Consider the following 20,469-nt stretch of genomic DNA (forward strand, 5'->3'; position numbering starts at 1 on the left):
CTGTTGTCTTGTTTGCTCAGCACCTTCTCCAGCAGAGGGAAGATTCACTCTATTTTCACATCCCTGCACTTAAAACTGTATGAACTTCATGGCCCAACTAGAGAATTTCGACAGTGTTAGAAGGGAGGAGGAGGATTGTGGGGTCCTGGGTACTCTCTGAACTGGGTTGTTTCCTTGCAGACATTTTATGACCCAGCTAGGGAACTTCATCAGTATTAGGAAGGAGAGAATTGTGGGGTTGCTGTCTGAGCTTGATGGTTTTCTTGCAGGCATTTCATCGCACAACTAGGTAACATCATCAGGGCTAGAAGGGAGAGGGGTTTGTGGAAGGAGGGGGAAGAGGAGGAGGAGGATTGTGGGGTTCTTGGGGCTCTCTTGGTGGTTTCTTGCAGAACGTTTCATGACCCAACTAGGTAACATCATCAGTGCTAAGAAAAAGCATCAAACCAACTGAAGAAGCTACCGTTGGCAAGAAAACCACCAGACTCAGAGAGCAACAAAGCTCCACATTTGGAGGGCTGCCTTAATCTTGCTTTTTTGGAGCACAGGGAGGGCCTGTTTTCCAGTAGGGCTCAAGCCCCGATTTCGGTCTGCAGACGGATCGATGGGGTTGTAAGGAGGGGCAATGGCCCATTCGTCATATCTTGGGCACATCGCGGTCTCCTTTGATGGATGTACTGCCTCTGCCGATGAGTCACCTGGGCCGAAGGCTGGACCAGCTTTGAGTCAGGAGAAGGTGCCCGTGACTCTCCGTGACTGGGGGAAACGGAAGGGATTTGAATAATGATCGGAGTGTGGAAGGGACTGGGAGGGGGGGTCTGGAGCTCTTATGGTGTGAAATGATATCTATCTGTCCTATCTATCATCTATCTACCGTATCTCTCTATAGCTGTGTCTGACGGTCGGTCGGTCGGTCTGTCTGTCTATATCGGTTATCTATCTCTGTCTGTTTACCTATCTATCTATCATCTATCTATTTATCTGTTATCTATCTCTCTCTCTTTCTCTCTATCTCTCTCTGTTTTTCTACCTATCATCTACCTATCATCTATCTGTTATCCATTTCTTTCTTTCTCTTTATCTATCTTATCTATCTAACTCTGTCTGTCTGTCTGTCTGTCTGTCTGTCTATCTATCTATCTATCTATCTATCTATCTATCTATCTATCTATCTATCTATCTATCTGTCATCTCTCTCTCTCTCTCTCTCTCTCTTTCTCTCTCTCTCTCTCTCTGATTTGTTTGTCACCCAGTTCATCTAGAGGCAACTTCTGGGCAGCTTACAAACATTAGAAACTGATAAACGTTAAAATGAGAAAGTAATAATAACAAACCAAATAATCCTTACAATAACATCTGGGGAGGAGGGGAGCATCAACCACGTGGGGAGAGGTTGAGGGGGGGGGGAGAGGTCTTTTAAGAGAATTTGATAGCCCCCTGCAAAGCAGGGCATCTGCACTGGAGCCCCAGGCTCGAAGACATTACAAACGTTGGGTGAGAGTTTTCTGCTGGAATAGCAAGACTGTTTGAAAAGCAGCGTTCTCTATCCTGCCCTTGTCTCCCTCTGTGTGTGTGTGCATGCATGTGTTTGTGGGTGTGTTTGTTTTGCGTTCCACCCTGTTTGAGAACCACCTGCAAGAATAAAACATTCTCCCTGGGGGATTTTTGAAACCAAGGATGAAAATGGGCTGCAGGTGACACCCAAGGCAAGGTGTGCTTGGTGTTTTCTTGCAAAGAAAGAAAGCTCTCTGCAAGGACAGTTTCTTTTCCATCAGACCCCGAGTGATATTTTTTGGCAAGTTTGCCCCCCCCCCCCGCTCCCCGCCGCCATCATCCACGCCTCTAGGCTTCAGTGATGGGGTTTGCCTGCAAGTGTGCCAGCTGTCTTGAGTGTCTCTGACACCCACTCTGTTTTCGGAGAGTTCAATAGAAACAGGAATAAAAGTTGCATAACAAGAAATCAGCCTGGATTTTAATCGGGGTTGTCACACGATGAAGCTTCCTTGGCAGGGAATGGATCTCACCTTTGAATCTTGTCTCTCCAAATAAAGCCGGATTCCCGCAATGCATTTATTATTTGCAGCCACGATGTAGACCAGATGAGAACAACATTTGCAGCTATGTATGTGTTGTGAGTAGCCAACTACGCACGCAAAACACCCCCCCCTCAATCAGCAGTGAATTTATACCACTGGCATCCAACGACGTGTGCCTCCCACTTTTTCTGAAATTAATGTATTCCTCATTGGTATTGCTTTCACAGAGAACATGACAAGTGCTAAATATTCATCTGGGTTCCCTGTTTTCTTTTTGAGGCCAAACAAGCAGGTTTTGCCCAGAGATTTCAGGGTGAGGCGCAGAGAGGGACGCCCCTGGGATTTTGAACCAAATGTAACTTGTCTCGCTTTCTCAAGTCGTCTTTTGACATTTTCTCTATGGGGCTCCTGTGTTGGCACTTGTTCTGCGTTTTTGGTGAAACAGATGAATACTGAAGGAAAGTGAGAAGACCACAGAACCGTCGGTCTGGAGTTAGGGAAAAGGTTACCTACCAACCAAGAACTAAGGAGGAATTTCCTGACAGTGAGAACAATTAACCAGTGGAACTGCTTGCCTCCAGAAGTTGTGGCTGCTCCATTATTGGAAGTTTTCAAGAAGAGATTGGACAGGCATTTGTCTGGAATGCCGTAAGGCAGGGATGTCAGAAGTTGCTAAGGTTGGAGCTTCTGGGATAGGATCACCTGCTTGAGCAGGGGGTTGGACTAGAAAACCTCCAAGGTCCCTTCTAACTCTGTTATTCTGTTTTTGTCCAAATTCCCTTTTCAGATAGACTGCCTTTCTTCTTCTTCTTCTGGCTTCTCTTTTGTTCCTCAGGGGGAACCTGGGCCATCTTTGGCATTTGCCAAACTGGAAGTTATCAAGCTGCGGTGCCCAATTACCCAAAGATGCTGCGGTTGCCTTGGTTACCAAGACATCTGCTGGGTAACCAAGAGGTTCCAGTTGCCCCGGGTTACAGAGATGTCCAAATTGCCAGGTTACCATGCCAAAAAGCCCAGGACATATCAAAATCTTGGCCCGGCATTAAGAAGCCAAGACCGGCCAAAGTTCACAGGCCTGCCACCCCCCAACCTGACCCCCTGCCCCTACGGCTCTACGTGCCTCATGCTGGAAGTGGGGTCCCTGGGGGCTTAAAGTTCATTGTGTCAGCTGCAGAGTTGCTCAGGTGACGGCACCAACTTGCCATCTCCATCCTCCCGGCCTCTCATCGGGTTGCCCTTGGCAACAGCATCCCCTGGAGGGAGGGAAGGAGAGGGTACCAGCTCTAGCCCTGCCCCACCCTTTCTTTTTTCCCTACCAGGCAGCCAATGGGGAGATTCCGCTGGCTGCCTTTCAGGGTCCCTGCCCAATGGCCTCCTTCCATAGGCGGGAGCCAGGCTGCCTTGATCTTGGATGGGAAGGCGTGGCTCCTTTCTGGATGAAGCTTGGGGTGAGCAGAGAGCAGAAGAAAGGCAGTGAAGCAGGAAGAGGTACGTGGGGATGGGGGCAACAGGGTGGGCGGGGCGAGGTGGTGGGCTGCAGGAGGAGGATGGAGGGACCCTTAGGAAAGTCAGCCTTTGCCACAAGCATCCTTGCCAATCTCCCCCGGATTCTGAACTTGATGTAAAGCTGATCCTGGGTTTTCCCCTGGGGACAAACTCCAAGGTTGTTGTTTTTTGGGGAGGGAACTGCCTGATCCCAGATCCTTTGCAAGTCTCTTTCCGTGATGCGTCAGAGGAAGCCCAAGGAGTTCTCCGACTTCTCCGGCAACCTGTTGTTTACTCCTCTCAGCGGGACCGGTTGGCAAACTGGCAAAGGGCTCGGAGCTCATGTGGTTGAAAAAGTGAATTTGCCAGGAAAAAAAAAATTGCCAGGAAGAGTCAAAAGCAGGTGGTGCCTGGGAAGATGGACAGCTTTTCGCCAGTCTTATGAGCGGTGCGGCAGCCCAGCACGACCAGGGAAATGCATGTACCTCTGTCTGTCTGTGTGTGTGTGTGTGTGTGTGTGTGTGTGTGTGTGTGTGTGCAGGTTGTTTGGGGAAGCAACCAGCCAGACAGTGAAGACAGAGCTGCAATCTTCAACCTGGCGCCCTCCCAATGCCTTGCGTTAACCCCTCCTCTCCAACCTTCTGGAGACCCCAAAATAAGAGTTCTTGTTTATTTTTCATGTACTTGCAAGGTGTAGCTCAGGAAATTCCTACAGGAAGCTTCCCAATTCTCCCCCTTCCCCCCCCCCAGGATCCAGTCTGGATGGAGACGGGTCCGTATCCCTTTGGAGGGTCTCTCTGCGCAGCTGCTTTTCCTATGTTTTTCCAGATGTGAGGGGTGGGGACACATCTGGTCTACCCAGCCCCACAGCTGGATAAGTTGGTTAAACAGGACTCAACCTTTTCTCCCGGGTGTCTCCTGAAGAAGAATTTGTATTTAAGGATTCAGTCCCTGTTTTCTCGCTGGAAGTCAAATTCCTCTCCCTGGTTTGTCTTTCTCAACTTCTGGCTTTTGGCTGTTCCCCCTTTCCTCGCAATTCTCACTTTTCTGCTCTAAACTTGGGGATTCCAGTTGCAAAGGGTAGGTTTGGTTCGAGAGGTCAACCCGCAGCATATCAACCTGCTCTCTTGCAAACACTCACACTTTCCTTCTTCCGCTTTCTTGATTTCAAGATGCTGATCTTTGCAAAGAGGCCTCTTAAACAGATGGCGCCGGTAACAAAGTTAGCGCGTTCTTGTTATACTTTGGACCCTTCTCGATTCATGGCATACATTTTCACAAGTTGGGGTATAATTAGACAGGGAAGCTCTTAGCTCAAAGGCATCTCTCTGATGCAAGAAAGAAAGAAAAAAAAGAACCCCCGAAAATCTACTCTGTGCCACCCAAAAAGGTTGGAATAGAATAAGCTGCAATGAGTTGGAAGGCAGTAAGGCAGTTTGTCCCATGAGGATTGAGCCAAGCTGCAGGGATGGTTGGGGACTGCTATAATCCTAGTACTGCAGGCTGAGGATGTTGGGACAAGTTCATGATGAAAGCACATTGTTATAGAACGATGGAATGAATCACTTTATAAAGTGAGTTGAACGGCATATACATTTAATACATGATAGATAATAGATAGATAGATGATAGATAGATGATAGATAGATGATGGAGAGATAGATATTAGATATAAAGATAGAGAGATGATACATAGAGATGATAGATAGATAGATAGATAGATAGATAGATAGATAGATAGATAGATAGATAGATAGATAGACAGACAGAGCCATATAATAGATGATAAATAGACAGAGATAGATGATACATGATAGATATAGCAATAGATAAATGATACATGATAGATAATAGATAGATAGATAGATAGATGATGGAGGATAGAGACAGATACAGACAAACAGATAACATAGATGATGGAGGATAGAGACAGATACAGACAGAGCCATATAATAGATGATAAATAGACAGAGATAGATGATACATGATAGATATAGCAATAGATAAATGATAGATATAGACAAAGACAGAGATAATAGATGATAGAGAGAGAAAGAGATACAGACAAACAGATAACATAGATGATGGAGGGATAGAGACAGATACAGACAGAGAGATAATAGGAGAGATAATTGATACAGATAGATAGCGGTAGATAGGTAGGTAGGTAATTAGATACATACATACATAGTGAGATGATAGAAAGAGAGAGAAATAATAGACAGACAGATAAGCATGTTGAGATGTTTGGCAGCCACAGTGGTGTTGTGGTACAGAAGTTGGACCAATCTGAGCAGACCCAGGTTCAAGTCTGCCCCCAGCTATGAAAACTCATCAGGTGATTTTAGGCCAATCGTTCTCTCTCAGTTCAGCCTACCTGACAGGGTTGTTGTGGGTTACGTGATGAAACAGCATTGTGAAGGACTCTTGGGAAGCCGGGACAACCCCATGTGGGCTCCTGAACTGAACAAAGACAAGAAGGAGAGGAAACCTTGAGGTAACGGTACTCAAAGGACCCTCCCCTTCCCTCTCCCCTCCCCCACAGCCGCTTTTCCATTTTACAGCGAGCCAAAACATTCCTGGGTCTGAGTCACTCTCAACAGCTCAATTAAACTGATGTCCTGGGTGCGCCTGAAGCAGCCATCTCTTTTTTGCATAAAATAATGGCCAAAACATTCGGCCGTCCCCACTGAGTCTGGAAAGGACAATGGTCCTCTGAAGACTTTCTTCGGTGCTGCCAATTTAATCCATGCACACCTAGGAAAAGAGAAGCCTTTCAAAGCCTCGCGTTGCCTCGATGGAAGGCGGGGGTGGGATCACCCACTTCTGAGCAGCCCATTTCCTTTTGTGTTTCTTCCTGGGGGGCTCAAAACGTGTCCAAATGGGGAGCGAAGAGCAGGATGGACAGTGGTGGGGCTGCCCCCCCCCACCTTTGTCTGCTGGCAGCTTTAAAAGGCCTTTTTTGAGGAATTTGCAATTTCCCATTTTTTTATTCCTTCGAAGGTGGAAAAGTGGAGAAGGATGACAGGACGGCTCTGAGTAGCCGAGGGGAAAATTTTGAGCAGGGCAAAGTTGCTGGAAAGGGATCAGCTGACATTCGGAGTGCCAGATCCCCACAATCTGCTGTTTCTTAGCAGGCAGGCAGGCAGTCCTTGAGTTATGACCACAATTTATCTATGGAGATTCTCCGTCATCCAGGTCACAGCTGTCCCACAGTTTCAAGAGGCAACTGGATTTTCTGTTTTTTCTTTGAAGACGTTTCGCTTCTTATCCAAGAAGCTTCTTCAGCTCTGACTGGATGGTGGGGAATGGAATTCTTCACTCAGAGCTGAAGAAGCTTCTTGGATGAGAAGCGAAATGTCTTCAGAGAAAAAAACAGAAAGCCCAGTTGCCTCGTGGAAAAAGCACCTTTGGGATGACCAGAGTTAAAACCAGAATTTCCATTCCAGGCCTGATTTTACGACCTTCCTGGTCACGGCTCTTAAGCGAATCGCTGGGGTTTTGAAGCGAGTCACGTGGCCGTTAAGCGAATCCAGCTTCTCTCATTGCCTCTGCTGCTCAGATGTCTGCTGGGAAGGTCACCAAATGGAGATCACGTGACCCCGAGATGTAAATCCATGCCGGTCGCCAAGTGCCCAAATTTCGACCATGTGACTATGGGGAATGCTGCGACAGGTCATAACTGTGAGAACTGCTCATAAGTCACTTTTCTGAGACTTAGGACCATCACTAAATGAGTGGTTATAAGTCAAGGACTGCCTGTGTATTTTTCTTGCAGGTCCTTTAGGTAGAACAAACAGCCTTGGAATTCACAATAAAAAATCTGGAAACTTCTGCTCTTTAGGATAACCATCAGCAATCAAGCCAAACCTAGTCTGGACTTTGGCCGAGCAGCCAAGAGGGCCTTGGAAAAGTTACTCACAGTCTATATACAGGTGGTCCTTGACTTACAACAGTTCATTTAGTGACCATTCAAAGTTGCAACAGCACTGCAAAAAGTGACTTACGGCCGTTTTTCACACTTCTGACCGTTGCAGCATCACGTGATCAAAATGTTCAGATGTTTGGCCACTGACTCGTATTTATGACGGTCGCAGTGTCCCAGAGTCACGTGATCCCCTTTTGCGACCGTCTGACCAGTCAAGTTCATGGGGAAGCTCGATTCACTTTTTAACTGTGCTTCTAACTTAACAATGGCAGGGATTCGCTTAAGAACGGTGGCAAAGGTTGTAAAACGGGACAAAAGCCACTTAACAACTGCAGGGCATGCACCGCCGCCCCCAGTCAAGGATGCCCCTTCGCTGTCCGCCTTGCCAAGAGGCAAAGTTAAAGCTACAGGCCTGCCTTGACTGCACTGATTGGAATGTTTTTGAAGATACCTCTGCAGACTTAGTTGAACTCACAGAGACTGTAATATCGCATGTCAGCTTCTGTGAAGACCGATGTGTACCCACCAGGAACTTGCGAATATACAGTAACAACAAACCTTGATTCACAGCTAAACTTAAGCAGCTACGTCGTTCCAAAGAGGAAGCCTACAGAAAAGGTGATAAAATGCTGTACAATCAGGCCAGAAATGTATTAACAAGGGTGATCAGAGCAGCAAAAAGAAGCTACTGTGAAAAGCTAAAAATCAGTTCTCAACAAATGAACCAGAAAACATGTGGAAAACTCTTAAAAATATCACCGGCTACGGCAAACCTCCTTCCCAGGCTGAAGGAAATCAACAACTGGCAGATGTCCTGAATGTGTTTTACTGCAGGTTTGAAAGGGAACTACAGCCACCTATCTCCACAACCCCCATCTCAGACACACCAACAACAGCCAAGCCTCTGACAACTGACCCCATCCCAGTGGTGGGATTCAAGTAATTTAACAACCGGTTCTCTGCCCTAATGATTTCTTCCAACAACCAGTTCACCAAACTGCTCAGAAAGTTAACAACCGGTTCTCCCGAAGTGGTGCGAATTGGCTGAATCCCACCACTGCCCCATCCCATTGGGTTCACAACCCCTAGTGATCACAGAAAAGGAAGTGCAAGACCTATTTCATGGACAAAAGCCAGGAAAAGCTCCAGGCCCAGATAAGATAACTTCCTTCTGACCAATTGGCCCCCATCTTCACCCGTATCTTCAATAAATCACTAGAGATGTGCTATGTTCCTTCTTGCTTCAAACGCTCTACTATCATCCCAGTGCCGAAGAAGCCCACCATCAAGGAACTGAATGATTACAGACCAGTTGCTCTAACATCTGTAATCATGAAAACCTTTGAAAGGCTAGTGCTTTCCTACCTGAAAACCATCACGGATCCACTGTTAGACCCCTTGCAGTTTGCATACCGAGCAAATAGATCAACAGATGATGCTGTTAATATGGCTCTGCACTACATCCTACAACATCTTGAGTCTCCAAAGTTCAGCATTTAATACCATCATTCCAGACACTCTTCTAACTAAGCTAAACCAGCTACAGGTACCTGAACAGACTTGTAAGTGGATCAAAAGTTTCCTAACAAACAGGAAGCAGCAGGTGAAGCTAAACAGAATCACATCAGATACCTGTACAACTAGCACAGGGCCCCCCCCAAGGCTGTGTGCTCTCCCCACTTCTCTCTGTATACCAATGACTGCATCTCCAACGATCCATCTGTCAAACTACTGAAGTTTGCAGATGACACAACAGTGATTGGTCTCATTCGAGACAATGATGAATCCGCATACAGACGGGAGGTTGAACGACTAGCCTCGTGGTGCGACCGGAACAATCTGGAACTGAACACAGTCAAAATTGTAGAAATGGTGGTAGACTTTAGGAGAAACTCTTCCATACTTCCACCTCTCATAATACTAGACACAGTAACAACAGTAGAAACCTTCAAATTTCTAGGTTCTACCATATCACAAGATCTAAAATGGACAGCTAACATCAAAAACGTCATCAAAAAAACACAACAAAGAATGTTCTTTCTGCGCCAACTCAGAAAGCTCAAACTGCCCAAGGAGCTGCTGATCCAGTTCTACCGAGGAATTATTATCATCTGCACCTCTATAACTGTCCAGTTTGGTTCTCCAACCCAACAAGAAAGACACAGACTTCAGAGGATAATTAGAACTGCGGAAAAAACAATGGCTACCAACCTGCCTTCCATTGAGGACCTGTATACTGCACGAGTCAAAAAGAGGACTGTGAAAATATCTACAGACTCCTCACATCCTGGACATAAACTGTTTCAACTCCTGCCCTCAAAACAATGCTATAGAGCACTGCACACCAGAACAACTAGACACAAGGACGGTTTTTCCCCGAAGGCCATCACTCTGCTAAACAAATAATTCCCTCAACACTGTCAAACTATTTACTGAATCTGCACTACTATTAATCTTCTCATAGTTCCCATCACCAATCTCCTTCCACTTATGACTGTATGACTGTAACTTTGTTGCTTGTATCCTTACGATTTATATTGATATTGATTGGTTCCTGATTGCTTATTTTTACCCTATGACTATCATTGATAGTCATATATGATTCTTGACGAATGTATCTTTTTTTTTATGTACACTGAGAGCATCTGCACCAAGACAAATTCCTTGTGTGTCCAATCACACTTAGCAGATGGGAGAGAGCTCCCCCCCTCCCACTCCCACCCCTCACTTTCTTTCCACACCCCGGAGCAAAGCCTTGACTTCTCCGGGAACAACACCAGCAGCTTCCCAAGTTCGCAGCTATAAATAAGCGAAGTTTTTAAACACGGGGCGTTTTTCTGTTTTGCAACGCGGCGCCCGCCTCTCCTCCTTTGTGGAAAGTGACAGCGACCCCGGCTTTTGTTCTCCGGAGGCATCCCTGGGCTCCTTCTCTCCGGAGGACCCTCCTTTCCTCCCCCCCAAGTGCTATCTTTGGCTGCCGGGAGGGGTCGTCGGCGCTGTGCCTCCCCCGCCTCTTCGCCGCTTGGCGCAAGATCCGCGCACAAAGGCAACACCTGTTCTGCAAAGCCGGGCGGGAGATGCTCTTGGGGGGTGGGTGGGGGGTGGAGAGGGGAGGGGAGGGAGGCAGCAGAAGGTGGGGAAGACCTGAGCTTGGGGAGGGAGAACGAGGGGGGGACTGTTCCTGGCTCCCGACCCGCGACAGCTGCGCTTTTTCCCACCCGGTAATTACACGCTTTGGATCTGGTGCGGGGAAATTCGGATCGCGAGGGCGGGGAAGAAGGAGCTGCCTGCCGGGGTCTGCGGTCCTCCCTGTTGGGTTCCTCTTCTTGGGGTGGGGAACAGCAACAATATCCATATATATATAAAACAACCGCGCTCACCCCACCCCCGCGAGTGGGTATTGCGAGGTGGAGCAAGAGTGGCGTGGCAGCTGAACAGTTTTGTCCCTCGGTGTCACTGTGGGGTTTTTCAGGCAGAGGATGCCGAGACCAGGCCCTGAAAAGGAATGGGGTTGTGTGGGTGCGAATCCATCCATGCATGCACGCACAGGTATAATAAATTCAGTGGTGCCCAGGTGGCAATTCTGGAATATTGTACTTTTCTTTTCTGAAGGGTTCTTTTTCCATTGTATTTTCATCATTTTGTTTTGAATTGTTTTCGATGCTTCGCTTTGAGGTTTTTTTTTTTTTTTTTGAGGGTGTGTGTGTTTGTGTGGGTGTGCCAAATCTATGAAATGGGCAGGCCTATAAACTCTAATAAATAAATAAACAACCCCACTTTCTAGTACTTGGTACAAAAACTCAAGGAGCCTGGAATGATGATTTTTTTAAAAAAAGCAAGTTTCTAGCCCTGACGGCTATAAGGTCATTTTTGAATTCACCAGGCTAGCTGGGGAATTCTGGAAGCTGAAGTCCACTTGCCTAAAATGGCCAAGATTGGGGAAAGGTGGGATAGATCATCTCATGGTTGAGCTGCCCACCTACCCAAAGGAAACTTCTCCCCTTGGTACAACCTTTTCTTTTGCAGGAGACCCTGGCCCTTCCCGTCTGAGGGTACCCACCCCCTCTGCCCTCTCCAGGGAGATCCCAGCATGGCAGCCCACAGGGTGGCAGGACCCGAGTCGGAAGACCTGGAGCAACGGATCCATCAGATCAACAATGAGGTGGGGGGCTTTGCCAAGGCAGACAAGAACCCCCAAGCCCCTTCCTCCTAACAGCATGGCCGTTGCCCTCACCAGGAAAGGGGGTAGAGGACCAAGAGGGCACCTGGCAGGGTGGGAAGCATCTCACTTGGTTCAGCCCCATATTTCTTCTTCACACTCCTTCCTTCCTTCCTTCCTTCCTTCCTTCCTTCCTTCCTTCCTTCCTCCTTCCCTCCTTCCTTCCTTCCTCCCTCCCTGCCTCCCTCCTTCCTTCCTTCCTTCCTTCCTTCTTCCTCCCTCCCTCTCTCCCTTCCTTCCCTCCTTCCTTCCCTTTCTTCCTTCTCTTCCTCCTCCTTCCTTTCTTCCTTCCCTCCCTCCTTCTTTCCTTCCTTCCTCCGTCCCTCCCTCCCTCCTCCTTCCTTCCTCCTCCTTCCTTCCTTCCTCCTTCCTTCTTCCTTCCTCCCTCCTTCCTTCCTTCCTTTCTTCCTTCCTCCGTTCTTCTTCCTCCCTCCCTCCCTCTCTCCTTCCTTCCTTCCTTCCTTTCTTCCTTCCTTCCTTCCTTCCTTCCTTCCTTCTTCCTCCCTCCCTCTCTCCCTCCCTTCCTTCCTTCCCTTTCTTCCTTCCCTTCCTCCTCCTTCCTTTCTTCCTTCCCTCCCTCCTTCTTTCCTTCCTTCCTTCTTCCTCCCTCCCTCCATTCATTCATTTATGAATTTATTTGCTTTTTGCAAACAAAAGCCACGGAGCAAAACTTCCAACTTGTTACAGGAAGTCCTTGACTTACAACCATTCATTTAGTGATCGTTCATAGTTACAGTGGAAAAAGTCCCATTTTTCACACTTACGATTGTCCGTCCCGATGGTCAGATGACCGAAATTTGGACGCTTGTCAACTGACTCATATTTATGACGGCTGCCGCATCCCCAGGGTCCCGTGATTTCCCTTTGCGACCGTCTGACAAGCCAAGTCAATGGGGAAGCCGGAGTCACTTAACCATGTTTACTAATCTAACAAATGCAGTGATTCACTTAAGAGCTGGCACAAGAAAAATCGTATAATGAGACAAAACTCACTTAACAACTGTCTTGTTTAGCAACAGAAATTTAAGGCTCAGTTGTGGTTGTAAGTTGGAGACTGCCTGTCCATCCCGGTGCGTCCTCTGACCCGATCCACGGTTTTGGTTCCTCCCGCCAAATTAAATAAAATTGCAGGATCAAATGATTCAGGGTGGATTTGTCAGGACTCCTGCAGGTTTAATGAATATTTTGCTCCTTTGAAATGAGCAGCTTCCTGAGCCTGGAAATAATTCCTATTTCACAGCGTTTGCTGCTTAACTAGCAAATAACTGGTTAATGGCTCCTTAGCTGTCCTTTAAGAGGTTTGCATTTTCTTATTTTTCGATTAGCAGAACGGTGCTGTTTTCTTTAATACGAGGAGAGAAAAAGAAAGGAAATTGTAATTAAAGCCATCCAGTGTCAGGGCAATTAAACAGCAGTTTAATCAACAGTTCACCAGCCATGTTGCTGCCACGTGGAACAAATACCAATTAATGGCAGAGGCTTCCAGCAAAAAGCTTCTAATGAAAGTTTCAGCGGAATTTTCTCTTAACCTCAGAGACCACAAGGAAGGAAGGAATTCCAGGCTTATTTTATTAATTTAATTAATTTAAATTAATGACGATTGGATGAAATCTAGAATATGAGTGGTTATACAGATAATTCTCAACATCACCTTCATTTGATGACCCCATAATCCCTCGCGGGGTGGAGTCTGGGCAACGGAATGGAGCTAGCAGAGTGGCCGGATGCCCTTCCCTGTCACCAATGCGGAGTTTTGTTCAGCAGAGATTTTCTCAGTGTGCCCAGAGAGAGAACTATCTGCCTCTACCTAGGATCGAACTCACAACCTCCTGATTGTGAGGCGAGAGCTCCACCTCTAGGCCACCACACCATTCCGAGATAGTTCTCAACATACAAGAGTAAATTTAATGATGGTTTAAAGTTACAATAGAATTGAAAAAAGTGACTTAATGGCTGTTTTTCACACCTACGACCATCGTAGTGTCCTTGTAGTCACATGATCAGCATTCAGATGCTTGGCAGCCACTTCATACTTATGACTGTTGCTGTATGTCAAGCCTGACTAGGTGGCTCAAGTGGCTAAGACACTGAGCTTGTCGATCAGAAAGGTTGGCAGTTCGGCGGTTCAAATCCCTAGTACAGGTCTCCTGTGTAAGCAGGGGGTTGGACTAGATGACCTCCCAGGTCCCTTCCAACTCTGTTACTGTAAATCACCTGATCCCCTTTTGCAGCCTTCTGACCAGCAAAGTCAAGGAAGCCAGATTCACTCAACAACCGTGTGACTAATTTAAACACTGCAGTGGTTCACTTAACAATCGTGGCAAGAAAGGTTGTAAAAATGGGGCAAAATTCACTTAACAAACGCAACAGAAATGTCGGGCTCGATTGTGGTCGTTAAGTCGAGGACTACCTATATATGTTGAGCAGGAATATCCACTGGATTTTTCCTTTTGCAATCAATTTTTAGGTCCTGACAGCCCCTGGAGAGCTTTAACGCTGGTTATGCATAATATTTTTCACTTCCAATTAATGAGAAAAATATGCAGAATAGGCAGCAGAAGCTGATTCTTTAAAAAAAAAAACACCTATTTTTTAAAACTGAAATTTTGGAACGTCTGCAATGGAGTTTCCTGGATTCTTTTTTAAAAAACAGATATTTTTTTTTAGTCCACTCTTCTGAAACACACGATACAGAAGGATAACGAGTGTTTTTCTTTCCTAATATTGCATTCTTCTTTCCTTTTTTTTTTTTTTTTTTTGCAGTCTTTGGAAAGTACCAGGCGAATGCTGCAGCTGGTGGATGAGGTAAGAGACGAAGCGAGGGAGGAATGAATGGCTTGTTTATGACTAGATCACTGGGGGAAAAAAAATGAGACGCCCTTCTTGGAATTCTAGCCAAGCCATTGTTCATTCTTGTTTATTTCCGATTTTCCAACAGAGCAAAGATGCCGGGATTCGAACTCTGGTTATGCTGGACGACCAAGGGGGTAAATGCTGAGGTTTTATCGCAGTGTGAAGTTTGCTGGATGATCCCCGCATCCTAAATGGCAGTTTCTTTGACCATGGTTTATGTGATGCACCCAAGTCTTATAAACCAGGGATCTCCAACCGTAGCAACTGTAAGACTGGTGGACGTCGGCCAGCTGAAGAATTCTGGGAGTTGAAGTCCGCCAGTCTTAAAGTCATCAAAGTTGGAGACCCCTTGTAATTTATACCACAATTACACCCACATGTTAAATCAAATCATATTAGGACAGCGTAAAATTCGAGCCTGCTCATTGTTTATCTGGGTTTCTTTCCTAATTTTTATACACCATCCCGATTGTACAGTTCTAACTGCTCCAAAGTTATCAGAGAAGAAAGCAAAATAAATTCAGGCCCATCACAATCAGTTAATGAGTTGGTTCTCACCCTTACGACCATCACAGTTCCCCACAGTTACATGATCAAAATTTGGACGTTGGCAACTGGCATGTATTTAGGATGGTTGCAGTGTCTTGGGGCTGTGAGAGCGCCATTTGCAAGTTTCCTGGCCAGTTTCCGACAATGGAGGAAAACTGGATTCACTTAGTGACTGCATGATACGCTCATCAGTGAATCAACAAAGGTGGCGAAAAGGTGGTAAAATCACATGACTGACTGAACAACTGTCTTGCTTAGCGACGGAAATTCTGGGATGACAGGTGCCATGCAAGGAAAAAAAGAGGTAGAATTTAATTAATTTAATTAATCAGGTTGAGCATGAGTCACTTGATTGTGGTGATTCACTTAACAACCACAGGATAAAATGGTCCCCAAATTTGTGCAATGGTCGCCTCCATCCTGATTCTTTGGACGCAACCGCGCCTCCCGTATGGATGCCCTCAGGAGGGCCCTTCCTGAGCCCTGTGTTCACAGTCTTCCCTCTCCCCCTCAGAGCAGCTGGACCGCATTGAGGACGGCTTAGACCAGATTATCCAAGACATGAAGGAAGCGGAGAAGAACCTCAGCGACATGGCCAAATGTTGCGGCCTTTTCGTCTGCCCCTGCGCCAAGTGAGTTCTCCGGTGGTCGTGGGAAACGGTTAAGCCAGGATTCGTGGTTTAAGCACGATGAGAGCCACGGTGGCATCTTGCCTGCATGTGCACGCAACACATCGGCTAAGTAGACAGTCCCGGATTGGAGCCGGGTGCTTCAGTCCTGGATTTCACAAGCCCTCTCCAAGGTGCGGGTTTGCAGATAGACTGCTCTTGCATAAGGAGGCTTTCCTCCTCCTCCTCCTCCTTGTGGCTCCCTGCTGGCCTTTCCTTCATGGGTTTATTCTGCTCTCTCCTCCTCCTCCACCAGGGGCCCTGGTGGGGTTTTCTTCTACAGAAGCATCTACAGCAGGGGTCTCCAACCTTGGCAACTTTAAGCCTGGAGGACTTCAACTTCAACATGGCTTGGGACCTGGGTACTTACGGGACCGCCTGCTGCTACCTCATGCCTCCCACCGACCTGTACGCTCCCATAGAGAGGGCCTTCTCAGGGTGCCGTCCGCCAGACAATGTCTACAGGGCAGGAGGAAAGTCAAAGAAGTCAAGATGGCAGCCTAGAAAAGGAGACCAGCTTTGGGCGAACTTCCCCCTGGTTTACGACAAATACCTGACCTTCGGACTTTTCGCCACGAACTGAAAACATATTTGTTTGTTCGTGCGGGGCTTTCTTAATTGTTTAGTTTATAATTTTAAATTTTTAGTTTTAACTGGGGTTTTTAGATGTTAATTATTTTAATTTCGGCCACACTGTGTAATAAGTTTTTTAATTTATTTTTTAATTGTATATTGTCTCTTTTTATCTTGGCTGTACACCGCCCTGAGTCCTTCGGGAGAAGGGCGGTTTATAAATCTAATAAAATAAATAAATAAATAATAAACTCCCAGAAGTTGAATTCTGGGAGTTGAAGTCCTCCAGCCTTAAAGTTGCCAAGGTTGGAGACCCCTGGTCTACAGGGCAGGGAGGGAAAGTCAAAGAAGTCAAGATGGCAGCCTAGAAAAAGGAGACCAGCTTTGGAGCGCATGGTGGTGGCTGCCATCTTGACTTCTTTGAGCCTCCGGGACCCCCCCACCCCCCCGTGTCTTCTGGGAGGGAGACTCAGTGATGGTGCAAGCGAGGATGATAGCCGAAGTGTTGGTTTTTTTCTCTTCCTTTTCCGTTCCAGGTTAAAGAACATGAAGGCCATGGAGGCTAACAAGGCGGCCTCTGGCAACGCCCAAGATGTGGTGTCACAGCAGCCCATGATGATGACTGCCGGGACGCAGATGATGATGAGCGGGCCCTTCATCCAGAGGTAGGGCAAAGGGTCAGCGGAGGAGGAGGAGGAGGACGGTGAGGTCTCTGATGCTCTCTGAGCTTGGTTGCTTTCTTGCAGGTGTTTCATGACCCAACTAGGGAACATCATCAGTGCTAGAAGGGAGAGGGGTTTGTGGAGAGGAAAAGGAGGAGGAGGAGGGGAAGGAGGAAGAGGAGGAGGAGGACTATGGGGTTCTTGATGGTCTCCGAGCTGCGTTATTTCCTGCAGACGTTTCATGACCCAACTAGGGAACATCATCAGTGGTAGGAGGGAGCTGGGTTTGCAGGGAGGAGGAGGAGGAGGAGCGGGGGGAGAACTTGGGGACTCATGAATGTCATGGTCATTCCTTGCTAACACGAGCAAGTTTATCACCTGCGAATCCTAACTATAAGAGTCCCAGAATCCGTCCTTGTGTGAGGATGGGCTCCGAATGGGTCCCTGCACGTCTGTTCTTGCTCAGGATAATGAAGGACGACGTGGAGGAGGAGTTGGAGCAGAATTTGACCCAGGTGGACAGTATGCTGAGTAATCTGCGTAGCATGGCGGTGGACATGAGCAACGAAATTGATGTCCAGAGCAAGCAGGTGGAGAATATCAAGGAGAAGGTGGGTGATGCGCCCAGCCTGAGTTAAGGCGCAATAAATTAGGATTGCAAATGTAACATCCAAATTTATACCTTGAATAAATGACACGGGTTAGTGGTCACCCAGCAAAAGTTAAAAGGAAAATGAAAAGAAAAACCACAGTCTAGAATAGATCAAGGGTGTGTCTAACCTTGACAACTTTAAGACGCATGGACTTCAACTCCCAGAATTCCCCAACCAGACAGCCAACCAGCCATGCAGTCCAACTGCAAGCCAAGGTTGATGTATCTAATTGCAACCTATCCCTCCACCATTACCATTTGCAAGGGGCTTTTAAGAGCCACAGAGGAATGATGTCTTTGCAGCCAGGATCATCATTTTTTTAAATTCATGGCAATTGCTCAGATTTTTTGAGCCATGGAGGAGAAACATGTATTGGAGACGGGAATGGGGGTGAGTGAGAATTAATAGTGATTCTTTAAAAAAAAAAAGGATTGTCTTGGTGTAACGTGGGGTCGCAGTGTGGAAATAGGGTGGATGGTGCAAAGCAAATAGGACCACAGCTCTGACTGGGATGACCTGTTTGGCTCTGTCCTGTTAATTTTTCGGTGGTCTTCCTTTGCTCAATGTTCTGGAACAAAGACGATAAGATTTATTAATTGATTGGTTGGGTTGGATTTAATTTGATTTGTGTGCTTAAAAACCATTCAATTAGCGACCATTGGACGTTACAACGGCACTGAAAAAAGTGATCGATGACCACTTTGTACATGCATGACCCTTGCACCATTCCTGTGGTCACACGATCCAAATTCAGACTCTTGGCAACTGACTCACATTTATGACGGTTGCCGTGTCCCAGGGTCATGTGATCTTCTTTGGCGAGCTTCTGACAAGAGCCAATGGGAGAGTCATTTAACAACGGCAGTGTTTCACTTAACAACAGTGACAAGAAAGACCGTAGAATGGAGCACAATTCACTTAACCACTGTCTTGCTGAGCAGCAGAAATTTTGGTCTCAGTTGCGGTCGTAAATCAAGGGCTTATATCTGTAGGTTTCTGTAGCTATTTCTTGCTTCAACAGCAGAGGGTGCTGTTGCTTTATTATTTAAAACAGGGGTCTCCAACCTTGGCAACTTTAAGACTTGTGGACTTCAGCCAGCTTTGCTGGCTGAGGGATTCTGGGAGTTGAAGTCCACAAGTCTTAAAGGGACCAAGGTTGGAGACCCCTGGACTAGATGACCTCCAAGCTTTGCTGGCTGAGGGACTCTGGGAGTTGAAGTCCACGAGTATTAAAGGGACCAAGGTTGGAGACCCCTGGATTAGATGACCTCCAAGCTTTGCTGGCTGAGGGACTCTGGGAGTTGAAGTCCACGAGTATTAAAGGGACCAAGGTTGGAGACCCCTGGACTAGATGACCTCCAAGCTTTGCTGGCTGAGGGACTCTGGGAGTTGAAGTCCACAAGTCTTAAAGGGACCAAGGTTGGAGACCCCTGGACTAGATGACCTCCAAGCTTTGCTGGCTGAGGGACTCTGGGAGTTGAAGTCCACAAGTCTTAAAGGGACCAAGGTTGGAGACCCCTGGACTAGATGACCTCCAGGCTTTGCTGGCTGAGGGACTCTGGGAGTTGAAGTCCACAAGTCTTAAAGGGACCAAGGTTGGAGACCCCTGGATTAGATGACCTCCAAGCTTTGCTGGCTGAGGGACTCTGGGAGTTGAAGTCCACAAGTCTTAAAGGGACCAAGGTTGGAGACCCCTGGGCTAGATGACCTCCAAGCTTTGCTGGCTGAGGGACTCTGGGAGTTGAAGTCCACAAGTCTTAAAGGGACCAAGGTTGGAGACCCCTGTTCTAGTCCAACCCCTTGCTGAGTGTTTCTTCATTTTCTTCTTCTTCTTCCCCCACAGGCCGTTGCCAATGTGATCAGCATCAACGAGGCCAACAACCAGACCACCAAGATGCTCAAGAAAGCCTGAGGCCACTTCGGGCCCTTGCGCCCCCCCCCTGCCCGCCCCCCACCCCCCCGTCACCAAATGCAACCACAGTTACCAACTTCCGTTCTCCGCTCCGGAGTGGATGCCAAGCGATTTAAAACCAAGTTTCCTGCGTGAATCTCATCCATCTTCTGAATCACCATGCATGCTTCCTGGTTGCTAAAGTGATGCCCACGTGAATGGCAAGGGAGGGGGACTAACTTGAGCTTTGCCCCCCCTGTGGGGTGTGTTTGTGTGTGTGTTTCCCTTGGCACAGGAACCCGCTGAGCTGTCTCGGTGCCACCCAGCCCACCTCCTCTTTAATGGCTAAGATGGCCGATGAACAGCCACCTTGCTGGAAAAACCGCTATGTTGAAGAGGAAAGAAACTTCTCTTGAGAAACTGACTAGGCCGCTTCCCGGATTCCCCACGGGAAAAAGTTAGGAACGGCTATTTTTCAGCCCAATGGCAAAAATAAACATCCCCCAATTTGGTTTAGTGGGGCCAAGAATGTTTCTGTAGCTGAAGGCTACAGAGCTTGGGGAAGCCAAGAGCCCTGGTGGGACACTTGAGGTCATCCAAACAGGGATGGGGGTGAAATGCCGAAAGAGACAGTGGTGATCTTCTCTGGGGTATCAACCCAATATTGTGGCTAGAAGTGGGTCCATTAAAAAAACCAACAGTCCAGAGTTTTAATTTATATCTAGGCTCCATCCAGGCTTCTTCCAGAGTCTGTCCTGAGGGAAGGGAGGAGAAACAAGTTGCCCGCTTGCCCGGGCACAAGACCAGGCAAGGCTGGCATGGCTCAATGGGGACATTGGCCAGACGCAGAGAAGGACCCTGGCCAGCAAGTGCAAGAAGGCAGCCCCCCCTCCCCGTTTCCAGCCCGTGCATCACCCCTGAAAATGTGGCTTGGCTTACATGTCACTGTGGA

General features: G+C 47.3%; 1 protein-coding gene across 2 annotated transcripts; it reads left to right on the forward strand.

Moving 5' to 3' along the window:
* The first annotated feature begins 127 nt into the window (after window positions 1–127).
* On the forward strand, window positions 128–20,443 carry LOC131204604 (synaptosomal-associated protein 25-like). 2 transcript variants are annotated; one of them, XM_058196030.1, is made up of 8 exons: window positions 128–3,524; window positions 11,476–11,611; window positions 14,432–14,473; window positions 14,607–14,655; window positions 15,585–15,702; window positions 16,848–16,976; window positions 17,440–17,584; window positions 19,470–20,443. In XM_058196030.1, exons 2-8 carry the CDS (start codon window positions 11,540–11,542, stop codon window positions 19,536–19,538), a joined length of 624 nt encoding a protein of 207 aa, XP_058052013.1. In that variant the 5' UTR covers window positions 128–3,524; window positions 11,476–11,539; the 3' UTR covers window positions 19,539–20,443. The 2 variants fall into 2 exon arrangements, with proteins under 2 accessions (XP_058052013.1, XP_058052010.1); XM_058196027.1 differs by lacking the exon at window positions 128–3,524 and adding an exon at window positions 3,714–3,969.
* Window positions 20,444–20,469: the final 26 nt, after the last annotated feature.

The sequence above is a fragment of the Ahaetulla prasina genome, chromosome 10 (assembly GCF_028640845.1).
Source record: "Ahaetulla prasina isolate Xishuangbanna chromosome 10, ASM2864084v1, whole genome shotgun sequence".
Lineage (NCBI taxonomy): Eukaryota > Metazoa > Chordata > Lepidosauria > Squamata > Colubridae > Ahaetulla > Ahaetulla prasina.

What these genes read in the sequence shown, in the direction of transcription:
- LOC131204604 (XM_058196027.1), top strand. Translation starts at nt 3,761, where the DNA reads ATGCGTCAGAGGAAGCCCAAGGAGTTCTCCGACTTCTCCGGCAACCTG. An exon ending in TTTCGCCAGTCTTATGAGCG is followed by an intron (nt 3,970 to 11,475) that starts GTGCGGCAGCCC and finishes TTTCTTTTGCAG; the next exon opens with GAGACCCTGGCCCTTCCCGT. An exon ending in TTCGTCTGCCCCTGCGCCAA is followed by an intron (nt 15,703 to 16,847) that starts GTGAGTTCTCCG and finishes TTTCCGTTCCAG; the next exon opens with GTTAAAGAACATGAAGGCCA.